At 40.9% G+C, this 13,270-nt stretch overlaps 1 protein-coding gene across 13 annotated transcripts in view; it reads right to left on the bottom strand.

The window, feature by feature from the left end:
- The window catches only part of BPTF (bromodomain PHD finger transcription factor), a 148,841-nt gene that overhangs the window by 29,040 nt on the left and 106,531 nt on the right, over positions 1–13,270 (bottom strand). For 9 of the 13 annotated variants that reach the window (XM_037993316.2, XM_037993314.2, XM_037993313.2 and 6 more), the window contains 5 exons: positions 9,958–10,175; positions 6,262–6,484; positions 4,315–5,231; positions 2,859–2,941; positions 2,364–2,589 (listed from right to left, as the gene is read on the bottom strand). In XM_037993316.2, coding sequence (XP_037849244.1) covers positions 2,364–2,589; positions 2,859–2,941; positions 4,315–5,231; positions 6,262–6,484; positions 9,958–10,175 — 1,667 coding nt within the window. The remainder of the gene's footprint in view (positions 1–2,363; positions 2,590–2,858; positions 2,942–4,314; positions 5,232–6,261; positions 6,485–9,957; positions 10,176–13,270) is intronic. The other 4 variants (XM_037993320.2, XM_037993318.2, XM_037993319.2 and 1 more) reach the window with 1 other exon arrangement.

Raw genomic sequence — 13,270 nt, forward strand, 5'->3', positions numbered from 1 at the left:
ATTGAGCCACTGTGCCTAGTCTTTATTTGTATTTTTAGTAGAGATGGGGTTTCACCATGTTGGTCAGGATGGTCTTGAACTCCTGACCTCAAATGATCCGCTTGCCTCGGCCTCCCAAAGTGCTGGGATTTACAAGTGTGGGTCACCATGCCCAGCCTTGAATTATAAATTGTAATCATCATTTTCTTGGGGTTTTGATGTAATAATCACATCGCACATGAAAACAATGTTGTCTTCTTTCCTCAATTTTGTGTCTTTTTTCTTTTTTCTTGGCTTAACACATTTGCCAGAACTTCCAGAAATGCTAAATAATAATGTCGATTGTTGGCATCATTGAGGATTCTGACTTTAACTGGAAGATCTCTAATGTTTCACAGTTAGGTAATATTATTAGTCTGGTTAATATTTTCTGGGGGTGGGGGATAGTCTCACTCTGTCACCCAGGCTGGAGGGCAATGGCATGATTTTGAATCACTGCAGCCTTCACCTGAGCTCAAGTGATCTTCCCACCTCGGCCTCCCAAAGTGCTGGGATTACAGGCATGAGCTGCTGTGCCTGGCCTATTTCTCCCCTTCTTAAAAAGTTTAGGACATGTTATGAATTTTTTTTTTTTTTTTTTTGAGACGGCGTCTCGTTCTGTTGCCCAGGTTGGAGGGCAGTGGCGCAATCTTGGCTCACTGCAACCTCTACCTTCCTGGTTCAAGCAATTCTCCCTGCCTCAGACTCCTGACTAGCTGGGATTATAGGTACCAGCCACCACACCCGGCTAATTTTTGTTTTTAGTAGAGACGGAGTTTCACCATCTTAGTCAGGCTGGTCTTGAACTGACCTCAGGTGATCCACCTGCCTTGGCCACCCAAAGTGCTGGGATTACAGGCATGAGTCACTGCGCCTGGCCTTGAAATGTTTGATAGCCTACTTCTCTTTTAAAAAGCTGTGTAATTAAGTATAAGTTATATATATATGTGCATAAATAGATGTCTACTTTTTTTTTTTTGAGACAAAGTCTCACTCTGTTGTCCAGGCTGGAGTGCAGTGGCACAATCTCAGCTCACTGCAACCTCCGCCTCCCGGGTTCAAACTATTCTCCTGCCTCAGCATCCCAAATAGCTGGGATTACAGGTGCCTGCCACCATACCCAGCTAATTTTTGTATTTTTAGTAGAGACAGGGTTTCACCACATTGGTCTGGCTAGTCTCAAACTCCTGACCTCGTGATCCGCCCGTCTCAGCTTCCCAAAGTGCTGGGATTACAGGCGTAAGCCACTATACCCGGCCCTACTCTTTTTTTTTTTTTTTTTTGAGACAGAGTCTCACTCTGTTCCCCAGGCTGGAGTGCAGTGGTGTGATCAAGGTTCACTGCAACCTCTGCCTTCTGGGTTCAAGTGATCATCCTACATTAGCCTCCCAAGTAGCTGGGACCATAGGCGTACGCCATCATGCTTGGTTAATTTTGTGTTTTTTGTAGAGACAGGGTTTCACCATGTTGCCTAGGCTGAGCTTGAACTCCTGGGCTCAAACAATCTGTCTACCTCAGCTTCCCAAAGTGTTGGGATTACAGGTATGAGCCACCACAGCCAGTCTACTTTCATTTTTTAATAAATGCCTCTCGAAGGCAGGTTAGCAATACCTACAGAATCATTTACAAGTCAAAGAAGAAATTTTTCTTTTTTCTTTGTTTATGCGACAGGGTTTTGCTCTGTTGCCCAGGCTGCAGTGCAGTGGTGCCATCAGGGCTGACTGCAGCTTCAACCTGCCAGGCTCAAGTGATCCTCCTGCCTCAGCCTCCCGAGAAGCTGGGACCACAGCTGTGTGCCACCACATCTGGCTAACTTTTTCATGTTTTGTAGAGATGAGGGCTTGCCATGTTGGCCAGGCTGGTCTCGAACTTCTGGGCTTAAGTGATCTGCCTGTCTTGGCCTCCCCAAGTGCTGGGAGTAAAGGAGCGAGCCACCTCATCCTGGTGAAATTTGTCTTATTTAATGGACTCATGTTATTTTTCATTCTTTCAACTTACTTCATCGTATCCGTACCTTTCTCATGAAGCTCTGCTCCTAATTAACTTTTGGCCAGACTATGTCATAGACTTGAAAAGCTGTTCTCAGAGTTCTACAACATTTCAATCAATAAGCTCACCTCTCAGAGTCGCTAGTATGGAGAACACAATATAACTATACATTTAGTTATAAAAGCTCTGACTTGTTTCGTAAGACACACGCGTCGCACTGCTTTTTACTCTATGTACACAGATGTAAATTCCAGAAAACATACTGAAATTTTAAGCTTTATTAAAAAGGCAAGGGAAAAAAGCAGAACCTTAGATGCTAAACACTGGACACAAAAGAAAAGGGCATGCCCTCTTACCTGCACTTCAATTTGAAGATCCTTGTCCAAGAGTGCTCTCTTCTTCAGGATCTCGGCTCGGAGCTGCTCTTTGTGCTTGAAGAGCAGAGCTGACAGCTTAGTGGCATTCTGCTTGCTACGTTTCTGCTCCACACTCTCTTCACGCTTCCGTTTTTTTGCTGCCTGTTTTTCTTCTTTATCTATCTTATCCAAAATATACTTCATCACCTGGTTACAGACAATCATTCTAGAGAAAAATACACAACCTATGTAATGCTGCACGTTTTATTACAAAAGGCTTAAGACATGACTCTTCTATGCCTCTACAGATGACACACAAACTTTCTGTGACTGGAAAATTTCAAGAGTGGTTCAAACCAGTTATGAGCAATTATTAGTGCCAAGTGTTCTCATTTAATAAACTTCAATCAAGATAAACAAGTATAAACTCAGAACTCTGTGCATGTGCACGATAAAGAGAAGAGACGGACAGACAAGACCCTGCATCTCCCCTACCTTTGATTCTCTTCTCTTTCAGCTGGAGTCATGCTCTTTTTCTGTTTTAAATGTTCTATTACAGCATTATGCTTCATCACCACCTTCAGGACAGAATAAATCCAAAAGCGCATATTTTATAATGACCACAGGTTAGTACACAGATAACAACAGTAGAAATCTGAGCACATACGTATTTTTTTAAAGAAACTGTAAGAATTCATAAATAAAATTAGCAGCTACTAGATGGCCTGGGTGCTTACCACCTAATGGGGATTGCTAGGCTAAGCACTTGACATTACCTCGTTTATTCCTGATAACAACACTGAACCATAGCAATAATTTTATAAACAAGATACTGAGACATAAAGTAATTAACCACCTTGTTTGAGAAACAATAAGTAATAGAGCTGAAATTTTAACCTGGCTATTCTTCTCCAAAGGCCGTATTTTTAACATTATGCTTTCTTCCCAGGAATGAATTTTAAAAAGCTGTCCCTCGTCTCCCCCATATAAAGATTAGGAGATAGACAGATAGTGTAGTAATTCTCAGTTTATACATATCCAGTAAAGCTGGGTAATAATACATTTAAATATAATACATATAACCATCATTTTCATAAGAATACTACATCTTTAAAATAACTTCGCTGTTTAGAAAGTGCTTCTACATTTATGACCTCATTTAATCAGTGGCTGGAAAGAGAAGAGTTTTAAGAGGCTATAGCTAAGGAGGGATAAATGAGTTTCACGGACTGTGAATGGGAGACCTAGGAACTGAATGAAGGTCTCATGACTTGGTAACACTTAAAATCCACACTCAAACTCCTGCCTAGTACTGAGCGAAGCAAGCTATAGGTAGATGAAAAGATGGTTTTTGCCAGTAATGTTATCAGATGTTATATGTATGACTTCACTTTATTAGACTAATTCTAACTCACCTAAATTGCTTTCTTTCACTAATGTGCCATTGCAAGATGTTGCTGAATGATGCCACTTTTTATTTAAGCTATGAAATAATATGTTTTTAAAAACTTTTTTATGAAGGTGTGGCTAGAAATACAAATGAGTTTAATCCGTCTATAATTTGCATAGTTTACATGCAAACTAAGGAATGACAACTTTGAATAACTTTAAAGGAATTGCTATAATGTCCGAAGTGACTTTAAAACTTAGGTTAAACCCTCAAGTTTTATATTAATCATTAAAGCTCATAACTCCATTCTTCCCATCTTAGTCCTCCCAAAATAGAGGTCATTCCTAATAAGCACTGACTACATATTATATGTATCTAACGAAGAGTTCCACACCACAGTAGTCATTCAGTATTTATTTTGGTCAATTCAGTGTTTCTTCTGAATTTAAACATTAATGACTTTGTCTCATTTAGGAAACCTAACACAACCAAATACTAAGTCTACTGCACAGCACAATAATTCAAGCTACTGAACATGCTGCTTTTACTTAATAACTTTACCTGTTTCTGAATGATTTCACTTTGATTAGAAGCTTGGAGGGTGTGTTCACGCTTAATTTCTATCTGTTGCTGTTTCTTCTTTTGCTGCTGATCCCTGAGTTGCTGAACCCTTTGCAACTGCTCTTGCACACTGGCTGCCTGCACTGTAACCACATTCTGAATCTGGTGAGTCTGCACAGCACTGCTTTGCTGAATTTGGATAGGTAACTGCAGTTTGATTTGCTGGGGCACACCACTTTGCTGAGCCTGTATCTGAGCCACAACCTGTGACTGGATCTGAGAGAGAACCTGGACTTGTTGTTGCAGCTGAGGCACAGCAATGACTTGGGGCTGTGGCTGCTGTATTTGTAGCTGAGGACGGGATGGGGATGAAACAGTAACTTGATTTAAAGTTTGTCCTGATGAAAGAGTTTGAGTTGAAGACTGTACCTGGGGTTGTGATTGTGGCTGGCCTTGGGAAGGTATCTGAAGAGATGTATGTGGTTGAATTGGAATCGGTTGTGAGGTTGTAGTCTGAACCTGGGATTGTTGTCCAGGAGACAGTTGGGATGGAGTTGATGGACGTATTCGAGTCTGTGATGGACTTTGGACACGAACAGGAGACTGTCCTTGGACATTACTTTGAGGCTGAGACTGTGCTGCGACTTGGGGTTTGGATGACTGTGCTTGGGTGGGTTGTGCTTCAGAAGGGACATGGGATGAAACAGTTGTTTGCGTCTGAACTTCAGGCTGAGTCTGAACTTCAGGCTGAGCTGGGGACTGGGGCTGGGTTTGGGGCTGGGGCTGAGCTGAAGGCTGAGCAGTCTGTGGCTGGGCTTCTGCCGGACCCACACTTGACGACTGAGCTGGTGGCAGGGTTTTGTCTTGATGTACCTGCGTCTGGGGTGACAGTTTACTCTGTCTTTGTTCACCTGTACCTGTGAAAAGGAAAGATGAACCATTTCTATTACTCTAGAACATAAGACTGTGGTTAAAGAAGAATCTGAAGGAAATTTTCCAAAGTTGAGAATTCTGGCTAGGCGTAGTGGCTCACGCCTACGCACTTTGGGAGGTTGAGGTGGGAGGATCGCTTGAGCAACACAGTGAGACCCCGTCTCTACACAAAATCAAATAAAAAATAAAAATTATCTGGGCATGCTGGAGCATGCCTATGGTCCAAGCTACCCGGGAGGCTGAGGTGGGAGGATTGATTGAGTCCAGGAGGTCAAGGCTGCAGTAAGCAGTAATGGTGCTACTTCACTTCAGCCTGGGCGACAGAGCAAGACCCTGTCTCAAAAAAATAAATAAAGTAAATAAAGTTAAGAATTTTGTATTTTGGTATAGAAGGTCTATGCCTTTGAAATGCTCCATTTGGACATGCTTAGGGCAGGACTCTCTGAAACTGGGGAGCCTGGGCCCTGCTTCTTGGCTGTCCCCTGTACACTATCCTAACTCTAGAGGGCTGGTTTCCAAAGTCAGTTGCAGCCTCTGGAAATCAGGTGGGTCATCTGGCCCAGGCTAACTGTCAAGCCTCACTTTTCTCCCATGATGTGGTGGTAGTTACAATGACTTGCAGCAGAAGGCCAACAAAGTGGTTCTGGACCCGCTCTCAATCTCAGTCATGAACTGGATTTACCTACCCTCCCTGAGATCACCTCCATGACTCAATCAGCACCTACAAGGCTTAGCAAGGAGGAATTGTGGGCATAGTTACCAAGATAACCATTATTTTTGCCCCTTTTCTCTCTCTCTTTTTTAATGGGAGGGAGAGGGTGGTGGTAACAGGGAGTCTGTAAGAACAGGGTACAAAAGCTTTGAGATGTTGTGAGGCTGACTGTGTCAACTGTTGAGCTCACTGGCTTGAGGTATATCCTTCCAAAGGTAAATACTGGTTCTCCTGTTGGCCTCTGTTAGCCCAGCAACGTGTAGTAGTAACATCCGACATTTCTGATAAACCCACAGCTCTACCTGCTGCTGTCGTGGAAACAGTGGTGGTGGTGGTGCTGGCTGTGGTGGCTGTTGTTGCCAATGGGGTAAAGAGGAATCGCTGAACAGTACCATTTGGCATTGCAGCTTGCATTAGCTGCTGGCCTGGGCCTGGGAGTACAGTCACCCCTTGAGGTATCAACTGCAACTGTCCAGTAGTTTGACCTTGTCCTTGAATTACTACTGTCAAACCTTGATTGCCACCCTGTGGAAAAAACACAACATGTAAACAGTGTTCAAAGCATCAATCTGTATGTGTATCATTTTTATTAAATCATTTTTTATGTGTAATTATCTTTTAATATAATGAAAATGCATATTTGAATGTCACCAGCAGGAATTTAGATAAGCTAAAGTAAGAATATTTATGTTGCTTAGCAGGAAATACATCAACAATCCAGAATTCCAGTTCAAGCCCCCAATGGTGAGCCAGTAATCTGCCCACAAGCAACACTGTTCCTCCAGATCCAAGTTTCCCAATCTATAAAGTAAAGGTATTGAATGACTAAGGTCCCCACAAAATTCTGATTTTAAATAATCTTATATTCATATTTTACAATTTCAAAAGCATCTTCATAGATACTGCCTCATTTGATTCTCACAATGAACTTGTGACTTTGTGGGGTAGGCAGAGAAAATATTACTCTGATTCCCAACTAAGAAACTCAGGTTAGAAAGGGTAAGTACCCCGCCCTACTTAAAGGTGAGATAAAAGGAGGTACCCAGATCTCCTGAATTCTGTCTTTCAATACGTGCCAAATTACCTGTGGGGTGTGTGTGTGCTAAAGTGTAAAAAGCTTAGGGTTTTAGATATGTAATGCAAACACCAAGTAAGGAGGATCACTAAGGTCTAAGCAGTTACCAAAACGGGGTCTAGAAATTTAAAATTCTCTAGGCGCTGTCTCTTCTGTCTAGAACTTTAATTAAACTAGAAACCTTGAATACCAGGAACATGGTGGAGAACTGGAAAGCAAAAGTAAAAATCATCCCCTAAACTCCCAATGACCAAAACTGATGGCACAAAGTCCATGTACTAGGTAAGTTCCATATACGTGTGAGTTCCTCAAAATCTATTTACTCTTGCTTTTCTAAAATACATTTTTTTATGCACAAAATACACAAAATACCAAGTATAATTTAAAAATTGTGAAGTAAACATCTATAAAACTGCGACTGTGGTCACCATTGCCAATGTCCTAGAAGCCCCCATGTGACTCACCCAGATCTCAATTCCCTCCCTCTCCCCTAGAGGTAAGCACTATCCTCACTTTGATGATAACACTTTATTTCATTATTACTTCGGGATATATCTTAGGTATATACAGGGCCACTAAGGTTCACAAACTCAGGAGCAATATTCATGAAGAATACAATGGGAATGGTGTCCCCTCCAGGCAGGCAATGCAGCAGCCCTTACACAAAATAGCTTAGTTTTGCCTATTTCTGAACCTTATACAAATGAAATTATAACATGTATTTTTTTGGCAGCTACTTGCTTCTTCAGCTTACCATTATACATTTATGAGAATCATCTGCATAGTTCTGTGTGGTTGAAGTCTCCTCATTTTTATTGCTATAGGACTATACTACAATTTACTTATCTAACTGGTTTTGATAGACATCTGAGTTGTTCTTAGTTTTTGACTCTTAAGAACAATGCTGCTATGAATATTTATGCCATGTATTCTGGTGCTCACATGACCAAGAACTTCTCTAGGGATATACCTAGAAGGTATACTGGGACCTGGGGCATACACAGCTTCAACTTTACCAGACAATGTCTGGGAGGTTTCCAAAATGGCTTAACCGACTGACAGGCTCACCAGCTGTGCATGAGAATTTCTTCTGCTCTATGCCTTTGCTAACTCTCGGTTTTGTTGGATATTTAAATTTGTACCAATCTCTTAAGCATATGGTTTTAATATGTACTTCTCTCATTATTAATAAAGTTCAGCAGTTTTTTTGGAATTTGGGACATTTAGATTTCTTCTTTCCTCATAATGTTGGTTTGTCCTTTTTTTTTCTTTTTTCTTATTTTCGAGACGGAGTCTATTGCCTAGTCTGGAGTGCAGTGGTATATCTTGGCTCACTGCAACCTCCGCTTCCTGGGTTCAAGCAATTCTCCTGCCTCAGCCTCCCAAGCAGCTGGGATTACAGGCGTACACCACCGCACCCGACTAATTTGTGTATTTTTAGTAGAAACGAGACTTCCCCATGTTGGCCAGGCTGGTCTGAAACTCCTGACCTCAAGTGATCCACCTGCCTTGGCCTCCCAAAACTTTGGCCTCCCAAAGTGCTGGGATTACAGGCCTGAGCCACCACACCTGGCCTGTTTGTCTTTTTTTCTACTGATCTATCTGGATATTTTTCTTTCTTGATTTGTAGTAATTCTTTATATATTCTGGAGATATAATAGTCCTTGGTTGGTTCTTTTCTCATTTTCTTTACTCTCTCTGCAGTGCGTTTAATGAACAGAGGTTCTTATTTTTATATTTAAAGTAGTTGAATTTATAAATATTTTCATTTATGGTTAGCACTTTCTGTCTGTTTAGGAAAGCTATAAAGATATTCTTCTATCTTATCTTCTAAAGGTATTACAGTTTTACCTTTCACAGTTAGGACTTTCATCCTCCTGGAATTGAGCTTATGTAGAGTGAGGTAATAATGGTCCAATTTCATAGTTTCCCATGTATATTCAATTGTCCCGGCACCATTTACTGAAAAGTCATCTCATCCTCAATGATCTGCAATGTCACGTTTGTCACATAACAAGTGTCCACATACATGGGGTTCATGTTCTGCACTCTCTACTGTTCTGTTGGTCTATCTGCCTCTCTTTATGTCTGTAACTTGCTGTATTAATTAGTGAAGTATTATATACTAATTTTTTTTTTTTAAATGAAGTCTTGCTTTGTCGCCCAGGCTGGAGTGCAGTGGCGCAATCTCAGCTCACTACAACCTCCACCTCCCAGGTTCAAGCAATTCTCCTTCCTCAGCCTCCCGAGTAGCTGGGATTACAAGTGCATGCCACCACGGCCAGCTACTTTGTTTGTATTTTTAGTAGAGACGGAGTTTCACCATGTTGGTCAGGCTGGTCTCGAACTCCTGACCTCAAGCAATCCACCTACCCTGACCTCCCAAAATGCTGGGATTACAGGCACAAGCCACCATGCCCAGCCTGTACTAAGTTTTGATATCAGGTTATCATATAGGGCAAATAATCCTGTTCTTCAAAGGTATATTCTTAATACTTTGTACCTCCATATAAACTTTTAGTATCAGCTTGTGAAGTTTCACTAAAAACAAAACCTCTTGGGATTTTGATGGGAGCTCCATTCAATCTATTAATCAATATTAGAAGACTTGCTAACAATACTAAGTCTTGCAAAGCAGCAGCTTAATACACCCAAATTTTATTTGTCTCATGGAGATTAGCCAACGAATACAATTTTGGTGGTTAAAAGGGTATCTGTCTCACTGTTATAGCTCACTGTCTAAGGATTACTCTAGTAGTTGGGGTTTATTACACCCTGTCTAAGAGGTATTTCTGTTTGACTCCAGGAAGTAGCCATTTCTTCAAATCAGCACATTTAAAAACTTATCAAAATAAGTTCATGTTTTTAAACTTACAGCAAGAATAAAGAAGATCACTTCTAAAGTTAAAGTTATGTTACTTACGTGGCCCTGTGTTAACTGAGTGAGTTGAGCCATGGTGAGCTTCACTTGTCCTTGTTGGGGGCGAGGGGGTTGTGAGGCTGAAGACTGTATATTTGAAGTGGACGTTGCTGAAGTTAAGCTTTTCTGCCCAGGTGTTGAGGAAACTGTGTTAGGGGCAGAGATTGCAGTGGAGACAGGCTGTCCCCTGATGATTTGAGTCATCACTTGCTGAGGAGCACCTACACAAACAGCAAAACATTATGAATGCTTATACATCTTTGGCATTATTTTGAATTGAAATAATTCAACACCTTAGATGAATGTATTCTTTTCCATCTTCAAAAAAACATGGGCTATTAAAATTCTTCCTATAAATCTAAAACCAAAATGACAATAGGGAAGACAAAAGAGAATATATAAAATATACCATTTTAAGGCTGCCTTTTCTTAGGAATATAATATTAAAAATAAGATGCTAATTTAATAAAAAAATTCATACGAATTTTAAACAAAATATAAAGAATCTGGAAAATTCTGGGCCAATTGCATTTATAATAAGCTTCTCTTACAGCTATTTGACAGACAGCTTGGGAGAGCCAGGAGGGCAAGGACCACTATATCCTCAATACTAGGGCAGGGTGCTCAAATAACGCTTTCTTTTTTTTGAGATGGAGTCTCGCTCTGTCGCCCAGGCTAGAGTGCGTGATCTCGGCTCACTGCAACCTCTGCCTCCTGGGTTCAAGCGATTCTCCTGCCTCAGTCTCCCGAGTAGCTGGGACTACAAGCATGTCCCACCAAACCCAGCTAATTTTTTGTATTTGTTTTAATAGAGATGGGTTTCACCATGTTAGTCAAGATGGTCTCGATCTCCTGATCTTGTGATCCGCCTGCCTTGGCCTCCCAAAGTGCTGGGATCACAGGCATGAGCCACCGCACCTGGCCCAAATAATGCTTTCATAGTAATTGTTCAATAAATGTCTATTGAATGAATGAAGTTGAACTGGAATGGCTCTACAGTTTTCCATAAATCTCTTTTTAGTTTAACTTGCTGAAACTAGAATAGGCAAGTGGAATTTTCCCCCATGTAGAACAGTTGCTAAGAATAATTTTCTGGCAGCTAATTTGACATTTACAGACTCATTACTAACTACTGAATAACATCAAATTTCTCAAGTTTTTAATATTTACTTGCTACATTTGTTCCATCTGTGAATACACATATACTTTTCTTTGTGTTTCTCTTAATGGCTGAATGATACTTCATGTTACTGCACATGTATAAAATGAAACCTATTTTGACATTTAGAATACTTCCCCTATACCTTTTTGTTGTTGTTGTTATTGTTAAACTAACGCCATGGTAAAATCCCTGCTTATACATTTCTGGGTGCTTCTGATTATTTCTTTAAAGTAATCCCCCCAAAAATATTACTGGGTTCACAGTAGAATTATAGTACTAAGTTGAAGTTTTTTTTTTTTTTTTTTTTTGAGACGGAGTCTTGCTCTGTAGCCCGGGCTGGAGTGCAGTGGCCGGATCTCAGCTCACTGCAAGCTCCGCCTCCCGGGTTCACGCCATTCTCCTGCCTCAGCCTCTGGAGTAGCTGGGACTACAGGCGCCCGCCACCGCGCCCGGCTAGTTTTTTGTATTTTTAGTAGAGACGGGGTTTCACCGTGTTAGCCAGGATGGTCTCGATCTCCTGACCTCGTGATCCGCCCGTCTCGGCCTCCCTAAGTGCTGGGATTACAGGCTTGAGCCACCGCGCCCGGCCTTAAGTTGAAGTTTTGAAAGGTTATTCCAATTCACACTACCGCCATGTCTGTATGCCTATTTCACTGAACCCTGCCAACCCTTGATATCACCAGTAAAGTAAAATATTCAGGCAACTGCAAATAGTATCATGTATCACAGTGTCTGAATTTCCTCAATTACTACAGGTTGGCATTAAAAACTGTTTTAAGTCACTGTTCTTCATTTGTGAATTCTCTCTCCACACTCTGCTCATTTCTCTTCCTAGTTATTTAATACATATTTTTAAATACTAATTTTTCCACTTTGCCACCTACCTTTTTATTTCTAAACTTGCAATTTTAAAAAATGCAGTCAAATAGACTAGTCTTTTTAAAAAGACTGACTTTAATTATTTTGACTTTAATTATTGCTTGTAAAGTTCTCTTGTAATCTCTCATTAGATATATCCTCCCAAGAATGTTCTTAGTCATGGTATATGTTGTAACACAGAAGTCTATTTTCCCCCCAAACTATAAACCAATTATTCTAGCATCATTTACTGATGCAAAATGACACCACTGTCATGCAGCCAATTCTCACGTATAATGCTTCTGTAACTATTTGTGTTGCTTCCTTTGGTATCATGCTCATTTTGGTGACTTTATAATGTGCTTTAACAACTGGTCATACAACTTTTCCATTACTCTTTCTTCTAAATTTTTCTTTGTTACTCTCATTCATTTATTCAAGATAAACTGAAAGACAGCATAACATAGTGTGGCCAAGGGCTTTGAGAACTCCTGTAGCCCAGTGCTAGGTCCTTGCCTTGCAGTCTGAGAAACAATACATGAAAAGTTACCACTTCCAGAGATCCCCTGGTGCAATCTTGGCTCACCGCAACCTCTACCTCTAGGGCTCAAGCAATTCTCCCTGCCTCAACCTCCAGTAGCTGGGATTATAGGCGCCCACCACCATTCCTGTTTTTTTTGCATTTTTAGTAGAAACAGGGTTTCACTATGTTGGGCAGGCTGGTCTTGAACTCCTGACCTCAGATAATCTACAATTCTTTTTGAGTTAAAAAAGCTCACTTTATTTTTATTGTACTTTTTCATTCCTAATTCTGTGAACAAGCATACTCTTCCCTTTTCCCTAGATTAGACTTGCAAAATAATGGTCTTTTTTGTTTTGTAATTATTATTACTTGTGCTTTCATTTCCCCCCTCATTTTCTTTCCTTTTTTTCTTTTTTTGAGACAGGATTTCACTCTGTCACCCAGACTGGAGGTGTAGTGGCAAGACTGTGGCTCACTGCAGCCTTGACCTCTTGGGCCCATGTGATCCTCCTGCCTCAGCCTCCCAAGTGGCTGAAACCACAGGCATGTGCCACCACGCTTGGCTAATTTTTTAGAAATTTTTTGTAGAGATGAGAGTCTCACTACATTGCCCAGGCTGTCTAGAACTAATAGGTTCAAGTGATCTGACTGCCTTGGTCTCCCAAAGTGCTGGGATTACAGGTGTGAGCCACCATACCAGGTCTTGTTTTCTTTTGAAACTTGTTTTATATATGTTTCTAACTTCTGATTAATAGAGGTATTTTTGGTCTGTT

The sequence above is a fragment of the Chlorocebus sabaeus genome, chromosome 16 (genome assembly GCF_047675955.1).
Source record: "Chlorocebus sabaeus isolate Y175 chromosome 16, mChlSab1.0.hap1, whole genome shotgun sequence".
Taxonomy (NCBI): Eukaryota; Metazoa; Chordata; class Mammalia; order Primates; family Cercopithecidae; genus Chlorocebus; species Chlorocebus sabaeus.